Source organism: Temnothorax americanus, unplaced genomic scaffold (genome assembly GCF_048541705.1).
Source record: "Temnothorax americanus isolate GAGA-0224 unplaced genomic scaffold, ASM4854170v1 Scaffold9, whole genome shotgun sequence".
NCBI lineage: Eukaryota > Metazoa > Arthropoda > Insecta > Hymenoptera > Formicidae > Temnothorax > Temnothorax americanus.
Window position 1 is genome coordinate 2,834,180 of NW_027509812.1, and position 20,502 is coordinate 2,854,681.

General features: G+C 38.3%; 4 protein-coding genes across 7 annotated transcripts; 1 reads left to right on the forward strand and 3 right to left on the reverse strand.

The window, feature by feature from the left end:
- Nucleotides 1-300: 300 nt before the first annotated feature.
- Nucleotides 301-12,379, reverse strand: LOC143908067 (protein phosphatase 1A). 4 transcript variants are annotated; one of them, XM_077425354.1, is made up of 6 exons: nt 11,963-12,370; nt 10,382-11,303; nt 9,934-10,051; nt 6,912-7,029; nt 6,308-6,362; nt 301-483 (listed from the first exon to the last, which is right to left on the reverse strand). In XM_077425354.1, the coding sequence occupies exons 2-6, from the start codon at nt 11,192-11,194 to the stop codon at nt 466-468; spliced, it is 1,122 nt and encodes a 373-aa protein (XP_077281480.1). In that variant the 5' UTR covers nt 11,195-11,303; nt 11,963-12,370; the 3' UTR covers nt 301-465. The 4 variants fall into 4 exon arrangements, with proteins under 4 accessions (XP_077281480.1, XP_077281479.1, XP_077281478.1 ...); XM_077425353.1 differs by lacking the exon at nt 301-483 and having other exon boundaries at nt 2,004-6,362; nt 12,238-12,379; XM_077425352.1 differs by lacking the exon at nt 301-483 and having other exon boundaries at nt 2,004-6,362.
- Nucleotides 12,380-13,850: 1,471 nt separating this feature from the next.
- Trprs (Tryptophanyl-tRNA synthetase) lies at nt 13,851-16,212 on the reverse strand. The gene is made up of 3 exons (XM_077425350.1): nt 15,444-16,212; nt 14,285-15,222; nt 13,851-14,196 (listed from the first exon to the last, which is right to left on the reverse strand). The coding sequence occupies exons 1-3, from the start codon at nt 15,568-15,570 to the stop codon at nt 14,029-14,031; spliced, it is 1,233 nt and encodes a 410-aa protein (XP_077281476.1). The 5' UTR covers nt 15,571-16,212; the 3' UTR covers nt 13,851-14,028.
- Nucleotides 16,213-16,569: 357 nt separating this feature from the next.
- On the reverse strand, nt 16,570-17,871 carry LOC143908069 (26S proteasome non-ATPase regulatory subunit 9). The gene is made up of 4 exons (XM_077425356.1): nt 17,708-17,871; nt 17,464-17,563; nt 17,176-17,363; nt 16,570-17,019 (listed from the first exon to the last, which is right to left on the reverse strand). Exons 1-4 carry the CDS (start codon nt 17,861-17,863, stop codon nt 16,792-16,794), a joined length of 672 nt encoding a protein of 223 aa, XP_077281482.1. The 5' UTR covers nt 17,864-17,871; the 3' UTR covers nt 16,570-16,791.
- A 707-nt stretch (nt 17,872-18,578) lies between these two features.
- On the forward strand, nt 18,579-20,484 carry Arf102f (ADP-ribosylation factor 2). Its single transcript, XM_077425358.1, has one exon. The coding sequence runs from the start codon at nt 19,138-19,140 to the stop codon at nt 19,678-19,680; it is 543 nt and encodes a 180-aa protein (XP_077281484.1). The 5' UTR covers nt 18,579-19,137; the 3' UTR covers nt 19,681-20,484.
- Nucleotides 20,485-20,502: the final 18 nt, after the last annotated feature.

Consider the following 20,502-nt stretch of genomic DNA (forward strand, 5'->3'; position numbering starts at 1 on the left):
ATTTAATAACCAAGAGTAATCTTATAATAATTTAACATTTTTACATAGTTATATCAGTTACTTATGTAGCATAATTTTACTTCAAAGTTATGATTATCTCTGCTGAGGCTGATAAAATTTTATTACAACTAAACACATCGTGAAGATGTTTCGTGTATAATTCGATGTATAAAAGGAGTAAAAAATGTATGTCTGAGATATATATATTAAAAGAGAATTTTCCCAATCTTTTTCCGTTTTACTCTTACAAGAGAAAATGCTTTGTACAATGTGTTCCTTTAACTACGCGTAACGACTTGAAAAAAAAAAAAAACTGACATTATGCAATTACCACTCTGCACAGTCTCTGCTCATGTAGAGTACTCCATAATGACTCTTGATGATAGATATCTCATTTTCATCACTTTCGGATTGGCCAGTCTATTGCAATTTCGCATGTATGAAATCGTATACATATTGTATACATTAACTGCTCTGTGAATTCTGTAAGCACATCATTATATACTACTTTAATTTTTGCATACACATCTTTTTCTAGAGGTTTAATAGTCACATTATTTCGTTCCTTATGGACAGATATACCTTTGATTAAGCACTTTCAAAGATTGATTAAATATCTTCTAATTTGGCAAATTGTCATGTTATGAAAAATTTTGCACAATTTCTCGTAGATAAAAGTAATTGTGTACAGTTTTATGTTAAATACGAAATATTTGTGCACAACTACTTTTATCTACAAGACATAAGACAATACAAGAATAATGATATTGATATCATGTTATCTATATCTATATTTAAGCTTCCTAATTTTTAGCTTCCGACTTGACTTTACAATTATCTAATCTTGAACTTCATATTTATATTTTTACACGCAATACGAATATATTTAATTAATAATTTCACAAAGTTTGTTATATTGATATATTAACATATATAAATCTAATAACAATACCACTATATAATATACTTAATATTCCAAATAAATAAACTACATACTTACATGCATTGGAATATTATTAATGATTAGAAGATTATTATTAAAATTTCGTCAATTTATCATTTTCAGACATTAAGAACATCACGATTCCATTCATTATATTATAAGTGTAACGCAACAACAATAAACTTCTAACTACAATCTTGTCAAGTGACTTCTTATCATAAAAATAATACTAAAAAAATAAAAATAGGATATTTACCTAAAGAACCAAAATTCTATATATTCTCTTTCTAAAAGAGAATTTTCTTTTGCAGTTTTTCAAATAAATAAAATATCACTTTCTCTTATAGGATAATAATATTAAGATAATACACATTTCAATCGTGCAAAAAATACTAGATAATTATAAAGTGGTATTTTCTAAAAGTAAATATTAGAGAAACACAATTTTTTAAAAATATTTCAAGTATTGGATGTCGAATATTCATATCGATTATTAATAATAATTATTGATTCATAATTATTGATAATATCAATAGCATATTTCTAGGGAAAACGTATTTACTAACTAAAGAAGAACGTAATATCAACATAAAAAAAATCGACTCGAAATTTTTTATCGAATAACCTACAAATACATATAAACTCGGATCACTCCATTCTTTACGTTCTTATTTTTGATAGAAGTAATAATTGATAACTTTATCATATTTACTGCTGCTGTATCGTACGAAGGTTTTCTAATTAATCACAATAATACTACGGTGCAAAACACATAACTTTTTATTGTAAAAAATAAGCTTCGCCGAATATTCAGGCAAACCTTATTTTTTCAGTGTAATCGTCTGTTTATATAACAGACGATTATTATCATGTTTATCCTTTTCTGAACACTATAAACAAAACCATATTATTTGAAATGAAAATTAGAGCAGAATAATCCAAGTTCGTTGTAGGAGCAATGTAACAGCTAACGACACATTTTATATTTAGCAAATTGCTTGGAAATAGGTAAAGCGTCAGAAATCACATACGCTTATTAATAGCGAAAAACGAAAGAGACTTGTTCCCATCAAATCATTTTAATTATGCGTATTATGTACAATAAACATAGACAGGTATTGTACAATCATGTCGACGACTCTACACACGACAATAATATAATATATCTAAAATAGTAGCGTCATACCGCATTTAAAACGCCAAAAATTTTGCAGTATACGACAGGCGCTTATTGTAAGAGAGATCTTAGCTTCCTTTTCTGTTTCCTGAACTCTGTCTGTATACTTCAAACGCCGCATAAAAATGTGTGTTAATTCTAATGTTTCCATCTTGAAAACAACAATATACATGATTTCTTTTATGATTTTCTCTTACAATTAAATTAGAAAAAAAGATCAAGTAGAAGCTGTGATGTATCAAAATTTTAACAGCTGTTATTAAGTTTGGTCAGTGGGGTCTGTGTATCCCTGGCAGACTTGTGCTCTGGCTTAACAGAAGAATTAAGAAGGGCTGAAAAGACTTAACAAGAATAACGTTCATTCTTTCCAAATTCATCAAAAATTGAAATAAAATTAAGCAAATGTTTGTTTAATGTAATTTCTTGCTACGGAAAAAACAATTGTACAAGATTTGATTCATCAGAAAAAAAAACATGATATGACAATGATATTTAAAAAGAAAGGATCTCTTAAATGCCATAGATCATCTAGCATTCGTGAAGCACTGATAATTTAATAAGTAAATATTGCATGAAAACTGTTTATTTAATGCTAATTTTTGTTTTTCAAAAAATTTAAAGAATTAAACATAATCAGGATCTAAAATGATTGTAATAAGGATACATATACCACATTACAACAATTCCCCAATGATAAAATTAATGATTGCAAATTTTCTATAATCCTATAATTAATATTGTGAATAACATTTAAAACAATTAAAAGATCACAAAAAGAAATAAATGCAGTATAATAGTTATCTCTTCACTACGATTATGCAAATTGAACTTAACTGATACATATAATTTTACATAACATAATATTAATAAAATACTACTTTTTTTTGTTTTCCTGAAAGCATATATTTTACATAATTTTTTTGTCTTAACATTCGGTTCTGTAGAATACACACAAATATTGAAATATTAAAAAATAATGCAAATATTAAAATGTTTGAAAAACATTGCTCTTTCATATATAATTGCTTCTCTTTCAAATTTTATGAAATGTTCGACTTAAAATAATATGAATTATATTCAATATACAGAATAGGACTGTGTTAAAAAAATTCATTACAGAAATTTACTACAGAAAGATGGTAATCCATTCCATAAATATTAAAATTCTAACTCAAATTTTTTTATTAAATAAGTGACATGCATTAACAATAAGTGATCAGTAGTGTTTGTAAATTACTATCAAATTAATATTATGTGTTATGCCACCAAATATTTAATTTTTCATTAAAAAGCATGTCTCTACAGTTCTATAGATTGTTTGCAACGAGGTGAAAACACATACCATTAATATGGGCGTTATATCATTGTCACTAGATGAGGCACGAAAGCTTAGTAAAAGGATATTCAGCTATCAAACTATATCTTTATAAATTCGTAGTCTAGATACACTCTATATAATGTTTCTAACTAGACTTCAATCACTTCAGAAAATTATAAAGCTTCACGTATATCTGTAATATGTTTATTCTGCAATTCACAATCTTGTGAAAATCTAATACTTCGTGTAGTTTTTGTTAATAAAATTAAGAAATGATATTAGTGATTAATAGACCGCGAAAATTCATGAAGTTTTCATTGTGAGCCACTCTTGCTCGGACAATCCAAGATTATTTCTTAACTAATAATAGTGGAAGAAAGATCTTGCTCAGATTCTGTGAAAATGATTATATATTATTGTACTACCTCCACGCACATCTTAGCATTGTCCATCTGAGAAAACATCATCGCGGAATGTCATGAACTTTCGCGTCCTATTGATTAGATTTGAAAGAAAAAGTTTGAAATACCAGCGAAATATATTTATAGTATCTTCACATTTCTATTTAATAAGACATCGTTAGTAAAAATAGATTTTATTTCTAATATATTACTTTAAAAAAATGGGTAATAGATTGCGTGTTAACTTTGTTAATTTTGGGACATTCCTTTTTATAACCAGAAACGGTAATTATACTTTGGTACATGTATACTCCATCGCGTATGCACGAGGATGGCCTTGATATATAGTTTCCACTTTTGCCCTAAAAAATGCGTTTTTATATGCGTGGAAAATGATTACAAAAGTTAAAGATAAATGGGTTAATGCTTGATATGCGTTATTCCATTATTCATATAATATAAAGCTAATTTATGTATTTATATATGTATTGGTGGTAAATGTTTTATTCTAACACTGTTGATTAAATTGCATACAATATGTTTGAATTGCATGTTTAATAATATATTTACCCTATCTCCAAATATACATTAAATACAACAGTTTAATCTATTATGATTGGTAGACAAATATAAAGTCGAATATAAAATTTATGAATTAACATTATGGGAAACTAAACTCAAGGCCTCCTTGTTAAGTGTGTTATAAGTGTATTCTCATCTTTAAAATTACTTGACGAAAATATCGGTACACTGTTTCTCAGTAACTCTTCTGTGTATACATACAGGACTGATAATTTTAAAACTAAACAATCAGTTTTCTTCCTACTCTTCTCTTGTAAAAAGTTTCTGTGTTTATGAAGTACATTGGACTGATAATTCCATAAACATCGAAAACTGATTATAAATGAAAAAAGTAGGAAATACCGATCGAAGAAGATATATATATATATATATTCTGAGCGCTAATTTTTTTCCTAGATCTACAAAAATATATAATTGTATATCGCAATATTATGCATTTTTTTATCAACATGGCAAGAGGGTATGACAGAAATTTTCTACTAAATTCTTATTGAGTTCCATGAAAATCTCGCTTCATAATGTATCACGTATGTATTGTAATACAGAAATTTTTTTACAGTTTTGAGGAAAATACATTCTTGATGAAAGTAACGTTAAATCCTGTTCGCGTGTAAAAGAGCCATACAAGCGGTATAAAATGTATACTCTGTTGTGCAAATTTCACAGTAATTAAATATTTAAGAACATCATATTTTTTTTAAGTATCTCCAAATAAATGCGTACATAATAACATATTATGCTCTCTACATTTTTTTTACATATTTATATATTATATTAAAACTTACACCTTGATTAGTTTTTATATTATCTAGTTTTTTTCATTTTTATTCCAGCTTGTATATCTAATTTTTAGTGTAACATCTGTTTAACCCTCTGCTTATATAATAACTGTAATATAAACATTTTTTTCTTCCCTGAATGAAAAAGAAATTTATAAAATCCAACAATAGTGATAATTATAAAAAATAATTCAATGGTGACAAAAGTCCATAAATTAATTAGGATTACTTGTAAACCATGTAACACAATCTGCTTTACATTTTCTCCTGAAATATGCCATCAATTGTAAAAATGTTTTCTTATATCTGCATATAAAGCATTTCATTTGTTCGACTTTCTCATAAAGTAAAATATTGTTCAAAATAATAAGAGTGCGTGTTAAAATTAAAAATAAAAGTAAATATTTTTAATTATTCTTAGTCCCTTTGTAATTGATATTTCACTTGTACTATTATTCCATTAAAATTATTAACTGGCTTAATCTGCAAATTAATAATTTGCAAAAAATAGTGGAACTTAGTTAAGTAAATATGTTCATTATCGATACAGCGCTTAAGTTTCAGCCATATTTCTAAAATAAAACTTTCGATCTTTTAAGAGTAATATATTCCTTAAATAGATACATAATCCCGGATAATGTTTCAATGGCTCTGTTGCGATTACTAAAGTTACGATGGATAAGGAAACTTTTGCATAGCTTGAGTTTTTAAACAAATTATATAGATAGATGAATAGAAACACTTACAAAAGTACGTAATATTTAATTAATTTATACTGCATAATATTTAATTAATTTACGCACTAATTTACGTTGTGCCAATCGTGGGTCACTTTGTAGAAGTCTACTAATTATATGCTTTACGAGACTTACGAAACTTAGTTCTGTCAAGACTCACCAGTTTATAGTACAACATCGTAATTTTTCTTTAACACTGATAGGATTTCCTTACACATTAGGGATTACTATTCAAATAAATGTTTCCACGGTAAATCTGCATCTTTATATGAATATGGAACATGTCTTATTATTATATAATTGTACATTTGATGCAGTTTAGAAAACGATCGAGGGTTAGTTATGTCAAAGGGATGTATCCAACACTTACAGAATGCGCTTTGCTGGGACACATTTCTCGAAACATTTTCTCGATGAAAGGTTGCCTGAAAGAAAAAGATAAATATGGTCATTGTACATTATGAAATCTCCAAGAGAGCAAGTACATTCAGGTGCATTTGAAGAAGGTCAAGTATAAAATTATTGGGCTCTCACGACAGATCTTGAGATCTAATTATATTCTGGAATCTAGCCAAATTCAAAATTGGTAGAAGACTGTCGATTCGGTTGTATTTGGTAGTAGCAACGTTAACATTACCGTGAACTCACCACGGAGATAGTAAAAAGTTTATTCTCAGTTTCTATTGACAAATATAACTAAATATGCTAAATATATATTCTAAAATATCTTCTTCAAAGCAATTATGTATATGTGTGTGTATATATATATATATATATATATATATATTTCTCATATCAAAATTATGTAATATTCAGCTGTACAGAAACTAACCCTTTTAACAATGACTGCCAGTAAAACAAAAAATATTTAAAAATTTAAAAAAACTTGTTACTAAGAATTTTTATATAAGTATTTAACACAGTGTGACTATATATTATTTCTAAAAATTGTATTTTGATATTACTAAACTTACTTTGCGTGAAGACCACCACCAGGAGGCAGGTAAGGAAAATCTTGGTCGCTTCCTCTAAGAAGTTCAAGCATTTTTAGGTAGTCAAATTCACTCTTATCCTCCTCTTGGGCGATTATTTCTACAAATACAGAAAAAAATTATTAAGGTAACTCATATCTATTATTAGAAAGTTATATTAAATTTTAATTTATAAATAATATGGTAACTGATTACGTGTTTTTCTTAGATTATGTGTGCAATTCTAAATGCAACTATCAAAACATATGCATAATGAAATGTGCTTAATATCACTCAATATTTAGAATTCAAATTTTACATAAATATAATGATAGCGATTATTTGCTATCTAGAACCACTGTCATTTTACGCATTCATGTGTAATTATATATATAAGTGTATATTTCCATATATATTTCTCTCTATGAACAATAAATAATTTTAAAATAAGAATAAAAATCTGATAATCTGTTTGGAAAAATATAAACTATGCTTGTACATGTCAATTTATAATGATACCAATAATACAATGATCTCTTTACATGCGGTTTGTCAAGATGCTTGCAGGAATATTATTAGCAAATGTGAAATAACTAGCAAATATCGAAACACACACACGCACGCACATACAATAATACAATTGTGTACATGCATCTACTTAGGACTGGAAGAGTAGATTGTACATTACATTTCTTATGGAAACATACTCTTGTCTTAAGTAGATACATTTTAGTCGAGCTTTCAACATATGATTGTCCACCTCTGGAATTGTATATCCTTCGGATATTAGTTTATGGGGAAAAAAAAGAAAATAAAATCTGTTGCAATGTTCCTCCATAAGAAATGCATTGCTATTTAAGTTGATATCGAAAGTATATAATAGACAATGTTAGAGTCTCGTAAGAAAATTTGCACCTACCTTATGTTTAGATGAACTTTAAGAGGAACAAACATAAACAAGAGGAACAACTTTCTTTCATATATATATATAGTTTCTACTTAGAGATTTAGCTTTAGGTTAATTTATCAACTCCAAGGGTGGAACACATCTTTCAGCAACAATTTCGCAAAATATTTATTGATAACTTCTGTCATTACATGACGAAATAATATGTACTAATTTTATAATACTAGACTAATTTCTCTTGTTTCTCTCTCTCTCTCTCTCTCTCTCCCCCTCCCCCACCCCTCTCTCTCTCTCTCTCATCTTTAAGAGAATGATATGAAACACATTTATTTAATTTGGTCATAAATAGGGCGCAGATGTTTGTGAGTTTTCACGATGAGCCTTTCCAGATGGTCGGTGCCGAGATGTTGAAGAGTACAATCCATATGTAAATTTTCTTTCGATTAATTTAATAAAATCGGTCTTCTATTCTAATATTGCCGGAAAAACAGAAAAACAAACTCATTTTCGACCGAATAAGATGACTCGTTATGAAATTACAAACTTTTATGCCCTTTTTATGCTTAATAAATATAGCATTAATCCAACATTTTTAATAAATCATATATAGAGTTGGCTAAAATTACTATAAAATATTTGTCTCATGGAATAATATTATAAATATATATACTTTTCTTATATATGTGGGTTATTTTTATAATATTTTTGTATTACTATATATATACATTAAGATTGTACTCGTATCTTTAAAGCTTTGTAACTTACGCACTTTTATAACAATAGTAATATTTAGGAAACAATCATGATTGTATTACAATATAATTTAATACTCTTAATAACAGCCCTCTCATGGCACAAGTTAGTATCTTTGAGATATGTGTTACATTAGTCGGGTATACACAGTTTTAACGTGAGATCTGAGGAAATACAGATACATTTCAGCACATGAATTATTGCATCTGTTTTCACGTACCATATACATATATACTAAATTTAATTTCATAAGAAAATCGGTGAGCTTTGTATCGAGCTCATAGAGAATTTTGGAAAATATAACAGATGCAACGTGAGAATAAAATTCATTGAAGTGAAACAAATATGCGCTTTTGCACACACAGGACGATATGAGACATCAACAGTTTATAAATGTTTTCTCATGTGACAGATATATATACGAGACATCAACTTTATTAACCACAAAGTGCAACGTTAAAAAATAGGAAATCACACATTCGTGGTTATTTTACACATAATTTGTACAATAGATTGTGCAAGCTTTGGCATTTACATTTGGTTTTCAAATCACAATTAAAGTTAATGTCAATATTTTAAAAAGTTTTAAGTTGTTATTTTATTACTGTACGCACATTAAAACACTGGAAAAGATTTTTTTATCACTTTTGTAAAAGATTGCTTTGTGTGTAATGGACTAGTTATATCTTGTGGCACACAGTGATATGTAGATTGCAAATATAAGATTATTCTGAAAATAAAACTCTCGATCTCGGACTAGATTAGATTACATCTATGCGACATTGAAAATATTGCTGTTTTGAATTTTATATATCTATAAATTTTTAGAATACAGATACACATCACCTCTAATAACACAATAATAAATCAACGTTTGCCAACATTGTTCTAACGATATTATAATACTATAATTTTCTCTATTAAACTTTTAATTGCTTAACGCACACCACTTGTAACCGTATGCAAACAGTCGCAAGCTAATATACTGAAGTCATTCATCCTATTATTATGATTGGTCTCTTTCTATTCTTTCTTTTCCCACTAAGCTGCAGTATATGCAGCGTTGTAAATATCTAAGAATAAAAGAATTTATATTGCTAAAAATAGATTTTTCATATAACAACTTTCATAGTAATATTTTTATGGAGAATATATTTTTATATGCTTTGGCACTAATCAAATTCTTCACAATTATGCAAATTTCTATTAAATATGGATTAGGAAGAATCTCTCATCTACATCTATTTTATATCAACAAACATTAATTTACTATGTCATTTTCGTGATGTAAGTGGCATCGTGATCTTGAATTAATGCAACAACATAAAGAATATAATGAATTAAAATATGGAAAAGTTAAAGAACCTTTAATTTTCCTCGCAATTGCCATTTCCAGCACAGCCTCCTGCGTCTGAGCTTCAGAATTTGGTTTTGGTGCAGCCGGAAACGTCACCAAAACTATACTCATATTATCTCTGCTACCCTGTAATGAAATTTTAGATTGATCCGAGCGCATCCTTGTAAAATAAAAATATATCAATTATCATTATCAAAAGTCTTTTGCAGTTATTCCATACAACTATAGTCATAAAAACAATTAAAAATATGGTTCAGCACAAGTAGTATATCATTTTATCATTTTATAGACTAAAAATAATTTTTAAAATATTTCTGATATTTTTAATATTTTTATATAAATCTTGAAATAAATAAATATAGCTATTTTGATATAGTCAAGGTACTTTTGACACAAAAATACATATGATACGTGTCTCTAACGTAAAAAAAATATATATATAATACAACGAAATACCTTATAAAGACAAGTGTCTACAACCAGATTGGTAACTGCTTCTAAATCATCAGTTAGCTGCAGCCTTGAACGTATAAAATTACATAAATCTTCGTTGTTCATTACATCCCAAATGCCATCACACGCTAAAACTAGAAACTCGTCGTGTTCATCGTCCCTGTCTAGCACGAATATTTCTGGTTCCGGCGACACTAACTGCTCACAGGGGCCTCGATCTTTCAGATTTTTGTACTCGTAATCACCCAATGCTCGGGAAACCGCCAGAGATCCGTTAACTCTTTGGATCATTACGCTACCGCCCGCGTTCTGAATTCTCTCCTTCTCGGCGGGTAAGACGGGCTTGTGATCCCGCGTCGAGAAGACTGGAAGTCCAGCCCTGCAGAGTACCGCCCGAGAGTCGCCGCAGTTGGCGATATAAATATTTTTGGGTGATATAAATGCACACACCGCCGTGGAGCCGGACTTGTCCGTGCCGGCGCTCATCTCGGGCAAATCTCTCATCTCGTCGTCGAGTCTGAGGAATCCGGAGTGGATCCCTTTGATAACATCCTCGGCCTTAAACTCCTGCGTCTGCATTATACATTCTAATAAGTGTTCCGCACTGTGCGCCGATACCAGTGCACCCGCATGCCCGTCAAACACCGCGAAGTAGCTCCAATCCGCGAGGCCGCCCTCCAAGCAGGGAATGGCTCGATGAGCGTCCTCCATCTCCATTCGCCAGCCCTGCATGCTGGCGACGCCGTACCGCAAACCATTGCCCGTGCCATGCTCGTTGCACTTCTCTGTCTTCGGAGTATCCAAAAACGCTCCCATATTACTCGTCGAATATTTATCGTACCAGCTGATTAATTTGTTCCTCGCTCTATTATTTGATTAGCATCATTCCTACCGATCCGCAAAATGCCACTTGTCTCACTCTTACCTAAAATCAAAAGCCTTACTATATTACAACAGAATGTTTCGCTCCGCACTATTGTTTCGTCAATGTTGGCCAATGTATCGAGCATCTCGGAGATGTCGAAGCGAACAGATTTTACGAGATGGAATTTGAACGCCAATCGTTGACACGGTGACGACAGGGCGTCGATAACGCGGGTCGAGCCGGTCGAGCAAGCTACTCGTCGTACGCGAAGGTTCAAATGACAAAGGCCGAGGTGAAAACGAACGACGTTACGGGAACGTCGACGACGCGACTGGAGCCCGCGTATCGAGCGGCGTTTTGGCAGCGCGCGCGTTATCGCCCGGCGCGAGCAAATCCATCGCTTACGCCACGCGTGGCCGCGCGCGAAAAACCGATATATGACGTCGAGTATTCTCGTCACGAACAGTGTCCTTTCTGCGTGATATATCGTCCCGCGCGGCGGATAACGCGAGCGAGCGGCGATGGCCCCGCGCGCTCCCGTTGCCCGACGGCGACGACGACGGCGACGGTGACGACGCGCGCGCGAGGAACCTCTTATTTGGCAGCGGCGAATTTTCGCGACTAAAATAGTTTGCTCGCTCGCTCGCTCACACGCATGCACGCGCGCACGCACGGCTCCTGCTCGCGCGGCTGCCGAGCGTACGAAGCGGAGAACTTACGTCGGCGGACCGTGACCAAGGATCATCGTCGTTTCAGGTACTAAACGGGAAGCGTGCCCCCGACAAACTGCCGTCGGCCGTCGCTGTCGCCGCTGCTGCTAGCCGCTGTCGCCGCCGTCGCCGTCGCCGTCGTCACCGTCGCTCCCGCCGCCGCCGCCGCCGCCGCCGCCGCCGCTGCCACTGCGTGGTATATCGCAGCGTATTCGCGGAGTTAATGCGCTCGCATCGTATTTTCGTGGAGCCGCGCGCGAACTTATCACCGTCGCACCACGTACTCGTTACTTCTCGCTCGCTGGCTGTTGCGCCTGGCTGGCTCGCTGCCTGGCTCGTGCCTGCACACACAGAAACAACGAAATCGACTCCTCGGCTCGGCCTCCTCGCCTCCTCGCATGAATGGCGGATACACACGGCGGTTCGGCGGGACGCGCGTGCGCCGGTTTATTAATAGCGGCCCGCGCGCCGTCGTCACCGCCGGCCAATCGGCGCCGCGCGATTTCCGTTCGCGCCCGCCCGATATCGCGTTTTATAGGATCATCGCGCGAGGTAAAATTAACTCGCTCTCCTCCCCTCCCTCTCGCTCTTTCTCTCTCTCCTTCCTTTTGTTTCTCTCTCTTCCTCTCTCTCTCTCTCTCTCTCGCACGCGCGCGCGAGGCACTGGGCACTGGAATCAACTCCGGCGAGGTGTCGCGCGAAACGAGCGTTACGAGCGCGATTTCGCGGCCGATAGATCTCGCGCAGTCACCGATAATTAAGTACTTGCGACGTTAATTGGCCGGTCGCGTCACGCGACCGACTCGTATACCCCCGCGTGATCAATTCGGCGGATCGCGCGTTTCCCCCGTTCCCCGTCCCCGGAGTATTATTTGTATATCCCCAGGATCGGTTTATTGATCGGCTTGATAGCCGATGGGAATTCCGCTACGGCTGAGACCGTCAACGGGTCATTGGATTACGCGTTATCACGGCCAGATGCACTCCATTAATCCGCGTTTGTCCGCCTCTCTTACACGAGATCCTATCTATAAGTGTCCATAAGCACGGACCGCCGCCCGCCGCCGCGCCGATTGAGGCGAATGGCGATCGGCTTCATTGATCTCCTAGCGCGCGCGAGGATGCACGCGCGACGTATATATGCACCCGAGAGGTGTGGGTATATACCTCTATCGCACGACCCAGTTTCGAATAATTGTGAGAAAGTGGAACGTAAACGGCAGCCGTTCGAATCCACGCGATTCAGAAGTTTCCCCCGCGCGACGCATGCGCGGAGAGGAGAGATCGCGACGTAGAGATTCTCCTTTTCGCTTCCGCTTCGAGGGCGGCTTCGATCAAATAAATATCTGTATTTGTTAAACGTTTTTATCGTTTAATTTGGAAACGGGCGCGTTTATTTTTTATTTATTTTTATTTTTTTTATAAATGGTCACCTGGGATGATTTTTACGCTCCGATTAAAAGTCATGGTTATTACACATTGCATATATTCGATTGTTTTAGAATTTATTAGTATTTGAGAACAGTATAGATTTTTGTTTACTCAACGTCTGAAAAAAGTAAGGAGAAACTAAAAAAAAAAAGCACACATGAAAATTATTGTAACATAAACTTGATTTGTTCGATACTGAGGTTTAACAATTCCAAGCCCTCCAGGCCTGTTCCTGCGTTACTTAATACATAGGGAGAAACGATCGTACAGTTGAACGTTTCCGCCAGTTAAATTAATCGCTGATCAAGTAAATCGAGATTCACAATCAGTCCAAATCAGAGCGTTTCTATCCTTGTATTATAATCACGCCGTGCGACTGAAAAATCCGTTTACGAAGTCGACGGTTGAAAATTTCTGGATTTTTCAACAAGGATGCGGGATCGCCTTTTAATAACCAAGTCGGATCGATAGAAAAATTAATTTAATCCTCCAACAAAGGCGGTGCTTGGAAAAGATCGTAAAATGTGTTCCGTGGTTGTGGCGTGTGTCTTGCAATAAATAGGTCTAAATAGATAGCTCCAGCAGAAATGGGAGATATCCAGGAAACAATGTTTCGCGTAATTCGGCGCGTGCTTGCTAAACGGTTACTTCGTTTTCGAGACGAAGCCGAGGTCTCTGGGCATCATGAACCGCTTGATTACTTCATCCGTCACTTTACTCTTCGCCTCCTGGTGCGCAGCGACCAATCGCTGCAACACGTCGATCAGCTCCTTCTTCAGCTCACCCGTTAAAATCTCTCCGCTGGTATAGCCCTGAAAAATAAAAAAAAATAAAAAAGGTCATTCGTACGTCTCCCTAGAGATCGAGAAAGAATCGAAGCGCGTGGCACCCGAGACTGACTTGTCTGATCTGTTCCAATCGTTCGTCGTCTTCCAGGAAGAACCGCAGCCACTGATAAGATATGTCCACCTCGCAGTTTCCGCCGAGCTGCCTGTGCTCCTCCACGGTGGCCCGACCGCCCGAGAACGCGTGCTTGTTGACCTTGTTCTTGATCAGCTTGGGAGTGTCCGTGAGGAATATCGCCGTGCTGTTGTCGCTCGCCGACATCTTCGTCTTCGAGCCCTGCAACGCCGGGAAGAAAGTCGCGTGCAACAAAGCCGGTTTGGGATAACCCAGTCTGGGCGCCACGTCCCTCGTCATACGGAAGTACGGGTCCTGATCGATCGCGCACGGTATCAGGCACGGTACCTTAGCGTCCTTGAAGATAAAGGGAAACGAGCCGGAGATGGCCGGCGCCGCCTGCGTCGGCGGAAACGCGATCTTCGCGATTGGATCACTATCGCCGAAACCAAAAATGCCCTTTACTTGATTGAACGTGACGCATCTCTGTATCCTGATCATGTTCTGATAAAACGCCGAATTGTTTCCTATATGTTCCAGGTTGGAAAAGATAAACGTCTTCTCGGGATTGAAGCCACAGGCAATGATATCTCTAGCATTAGCGTAGGCCAGTTTAATAGCGTCTTCTATCTTTATGTTCTTCCATATGGCCTTCTCGTCGTCCGTCAACTGTATGACCAACGGAACGTCGAAAACGTCCTGCAACCATTTGCAGAACACGAAAGGTACGAGGTGTCCCAGGTGCATCGCGTCGGTGCTCGGTCCTCTGCCCGTATACAGGTAAAACAACTTTCCCTGCTCGTAGAGATTCAGAATGGTGCGCATGTCTCTGTGGGAGAAGAATATGCCTCTTCTGAGAAAATGATGCGGTTTCTTGCCGGTGATCTTTTCGAATCTGATCAACAGCTCGTCGTCTATCTTCGAACTTCCAAATCTCTCTGCAAGAAAAAGAATATATCGGCTACCTGCAATAAGACAAGCTCAGAGTACAAAAACGATTTATAAGCACGCTCCACTCTGCTCTTTTGTCAAGAATATAACCTACGAAATTCTGGAAAGTTAAATATCTCCGTTCTTCGCGTTAGCCTTTCATACGCCTGCAAGGACAATAGTTCGACGTCACAAATTGTGAATGCCTCTCGCAAGAGGAGTTACTTACCGATCAACTTGTCGTAATCGATCCCGGAATCGTTGACGCTCGCGACCGTCCACGGCGTCACGACGTCCTCGTTCTCGGCGACGCCGTTCAACGCGCGCTCTTCCACCTGAGCGTCGCTCGTCGTCATGTTTTCCTCGTCGATGCTCCCTTTCTCAGACTCCGGACGCGGTCGCGCGAAGATTCGCGTGGGCGATCTGGCTCATGTGCGACACAGCTGGAGCGCACCGTCGAGCGCGAGCGGACAACTCGATCTCGGGAAAGTCGAAAGGTTATGTCGTCATCCCGCAGGCAGACGGGTGCGGGTGCGGGTGGCCGTTTTACCTGACGATGCGCACGCAGGACGAATCGCGCCGCACCGTTAATTTCGCCGATCGCCATAATCGCCGAGGTGACGCAATCGCCAGCGCGGTTTCCTTCGCTCGCGGCGATCGCGAGCCCGCGTGAGCGAGATCGCACGGTCGCGCATCGCGGCGGCCGACGTGAGGCAGATTTTTATCATTTCTGTCATCGCGTGGCGAGCGAGGCGAGAAGCGCTTATTCGCGCGCCCTCGACTCGTTTTCGAGAGCGCACGACTGCTGCGCAATCGTTTCATAATTTTGCGTAAAGCCAGCTCTCCCGAGCTCTGCTTTCCGTTCTCCGAGCGCTAGACGATTGTATCGATATCGATGCGTCATCACCATTCGCCATCAGTGTCCATCAGTCGTTCCTGGACGTCATTCTACTTCCGCGAAAAAATTGCGCGAGAAACTTCCTGGGACTCGCAGTGGAACTTGGTTGGACAATAATACGCGTTGGCAATTTGCGATCGCACGTGTCGCGAGTCGCGAGTCATCGCGAGCTACTAGTGACATCTAGGACGTTATTCGTATCGATCTGATATTCTAATTTTATTGTCGTGTCTGATTTTATTGTCGGATGATTCAAAAATTACATCTAGCCAATGAAAAATCGTATTTGAGACGTATATAACGTATCTCGTTTTTCTTCTGTCTCTAAAATGTAAATATGCACTTTGCTTTACACACCAGAGATGCAACAAGTGCAATCAAGACGAAAATTATTACAAAAATATTTTAAATGCATGTCCGTTATAAAAGCGTAACGCCTGAAAAATGTATCCTCTAATTCTAGTTATTTTATTCTATTTTTATTTGTGAGAGTCAATGACTGTGTCATAAATATAAAAAATTTCAATTTAAATTAAAAGACTTATAATAAAATGATGCAAATATTAGAAGTATAATAACTAATAAAGATACATTTATTATTATTATGTTAAGGAAGGTATGCATAAAAGTAGTTTATGGGCTAGAAAAATAGTTATACGTGTTACTCTCCGACGGAATCTTATCTCTCAACTACTTCTACAGGTATCACGTTGCAACCTAGAAGGCCTTTGCCAACCCAAGGACGCGGGATTAGCGACAGAACAATGGCATTCGACCCACGTTTGATCTTTACGTTGACCGTCTTATATCTGCTGTTTTCCACCAGCTTTCCAATGTCGGTTAAAGATTTGAAATTTCGGCAATGAACAGATCCAAATTCCAATATTAGGTCTTCGACTCGGATGCCCTGAAAGAATAAACGGCAACGGCTCTTATTTCTCGCGCCCGATTAAGCATATGCGATAACGGAATCATTTTGGCAAATAGATGCTACTTATAATAAGTAGATTCAATTGAAATTGGATAAATCGTTGAATTGCAAAAGCACGAGGCTAACGCGTACCGCAGTCTCCGCTGGCGAACCAGGTGAAACTAAATTCACCCTGAGGAAAGGCTCCAGCCCTTCCGTCTCCCGACTGTCAGGTATATCGGCTATTGACTCTTCAGCTTTACTCGCTCCCCCTAGAGCGTGAACTCTGTGCAACCCCTCCTCTATCTTCTTCATCGCATCTTTGTGATCGTTCCGAAGGCCTGTGCGACAACGCAATATTGTTTAAATACGCGCGCACACAGAGGTGTGCGTTGCACCGCGTTGTTCAGTTTCGTATTATTAAGATATGTATTTACGCACATATTATTTTGTGCCTCGTGTGTCTCACTTGATAAACGTTGATGTCCTGCCTGGGATATCCCTCGGAGTCCACCAGCGGCTCGTCCATGCCGATGTGATTCTGCAATTACGCCAAGGAGTGTAAGTGCGAAGCTTTGAAAAATCTGACAGATCATGCTCCGAGACGCGAGCTCCGCGGTGTTCCACACGCGGCAGAAACGTCACTCCTGCTGCCACGGTGTAAAAACAAGTATACGATACGTACGGAATCTAAGACCTCCTTCAGCGCCCGTAGATCAGACTCGATCTCGTCTTTCTCCTTCATCAGTCGAAGAACGTGATCCTTAGCTTCCTGCAGCTCCATGTCGACCACCATTTTCGTTTTGATCGCACAGCGCTGGCCGCTGGCCGCAAAACGCATTATTGACAGGTACGTACACGCGTCTCTCGGGCCCCATGTCGAGAAATCACGAAAAAAATTTTACGGTATTCGTAAATTATTTATGTATATTTATGCATTGATATTATAAGTATTGTACATTTTGTGTTATTTATATATTATTACATGTTATTTTGTTAATATGGACAGAGTTATTTTAATTTTTTGTCACTTATTGACACGAGAAGAAAAATTAGAGATGACGAATTATATAACTAGAAATTTTGTTGTTTGAATTAATCATTGATTAATCGGAATTTGATTAAAGTCGCCTTGATTTTTGGATAAGAGAAAAAAAAATTGACATTTTTAGTCAATTTTAAGTTTCTATTTACGATTACAACAAAATCTCTTGACAAAATCCTTGCATCGCACAATTGAAACGTTGCTAAATACAGAGAAAAAAGCATGCATTGTCATTTCTCGACGTTTGGTTGCGCTTAAAATTGAATCAACTCAGATAAATTCTCACTTGTGTGATGTCATTCTGTCTTTATTATTCATTAATTGCCAAAAAGGATAGAACGACGTCACAATTGTGAGAGTTATCCAATTATCTGAGTTTGGATGTAAACGGAAAGCACCTAATATCGATAACAGTTACGACAATAATATTTAATAAAAATTGCACGTCCGTTTTTCAAATCGTGCGCGGCAAGGCCGGCAACGTATTGCGCGGTAAACTTCTCTCGCTGCGCGGCTGTGCGCAAGGGAGATGGCCGCGCTTCGTCGATCTCCGCCGACGGACAACACGCGACTCTGACGCGATCAGACCAGACGCGATTTCGAAAGAAAAAAAAAGGCACGAAGTACTTCGCGATATCCGATCGTCGGGAGACGAGACGCGGGCACCGATCTCGGCCGGAGCGCGATCCCCGAGATCCTGGCGGGCTCCTCGATTCCCGGGTGGTGCGTGGCGAATCTTGCCACCTATTTCCGGCGGCACGCCGACCGCAAGGTGACGTTTGCTGTTCGCCGAAGGTGCGTTGCCGTCCCGGAGGTCCGGAGCCGTATCGGGGGGCGAGAGGGCGAAAGATTCGTCAGGCACACGCACGCGTCAGGCTGACGAAACTCGACGTCGGACGGCACACAAAGGACACGCAGTTGGGAGGCGTTTTGGTGTGTCCCGGGTATCCGTTCCGGTCCTCTCCAGGACCTCCTCCAGTCGCGGATCGGTAAGACAACGGGAGAACTCGTCTCCCTCGGCTCGCCCACGAGATCCCGCGCGCGGCGTTTCCACTCGCGCCTCCGGTAAGATGGGTCTCACGATCAGCAGCCTGCTCACCCGGCTGTTCGGCAAGAAGCAGATGCGGATACTGATGGTGGGCCTCGACGCCGCCGGCAAGACCACCATACTCTACAAGCTCAAGCTCGGCGAGATCGTCACCACGATACCCACGATCGGCTTCAACGTCGAGACGGTCGAGTACAGGAATATCTGCTTCACCGTGTGGGACGTGGGCGGCCAGGACAAGATCCGGCCGCTCTGGAGGCACTATTTCCAGAACACCCAGGGCCTGATCTACGTGGTGGACAGCAACGACCGCGAGCGTGTCGGCGAGGCGGAGCGCGAGCTGGCGAACATGCTGAAGGAGGACGAGCTGCGCGACGCGGTGCTGCTGGTGTTCGCCAACAAGCAGGATCTACCCAACGCCATGACCGCCGCCGAGCTCACCGACAAGCTGGGACTGAACTCGCTGAAAGGACGTCACTGGTACATCCAGAGCACCTGCGCCACGCAGGGAAACGGGCTGTACGAGGGCCTGGACTGGCTGAGTAACGAACTGGCCAAAAAGTGATAGCGCCTTATCGCATCCAGCGCTCTTTTAAGGACTATTCATTCATCGAGTATGGACGTAGAAGGCGGGCGGGCGGGGGGGGGTTACTCGGCAGTTTTCCATTTTTGTCAAATTGTATCGATGTAACGTCTATCGTGTACAGTTTAAACAGGTCGCTACGTTCACGATTGCCTACAGAAATTTACGCGAATTGCGAGAATCGAGGGGATGTTTCAGGAGCGATCTGACGAACCGCGTCTCTTCATCGTCGTACGCGCGATTCGAATTCGCGTGGACTGTGCTCCAGGAGCGAAACTTGTTCGGGAGGGATGGGAAAATCGGGATATAACGGTCCTTGCGTCATTTATAAGAATATATATATACGAAGGTTGTGTACATAGTACTACATAGTACTAAGTTCTTTCATACATACCTATCAATCCTATCATTTGCCAAGTGAATTCTAATTTTGCCTTTCGATGCATCGAGTGACAATAGTATCGTTTCGACCGATCAATTTAACTGTACGGAAGATATTTATTTATGTATTATTACACGTGAAAAAAAAAAACGTCGGTTATCACAATTTGTTTTCTATTTTGATCTGCGTCCGTGCTACTCGTGAAGAATGACATACGATGTATTATGTGATGTTATAAACAGGTCGTTTGCACTTTCCTGTTCTTCTAATAGATACAAGTAAATTTTTGGGATAAGTAATTGCTAGTTGCGTAAGGCTTTACAGATAAGTAAACGATTAACTTTAATGCTGCGAAAGGAAAATAAAATAAAAAAACTTAATTACGGTTTACGAACCACAATTTTTCTTTTTAATAAAAATAG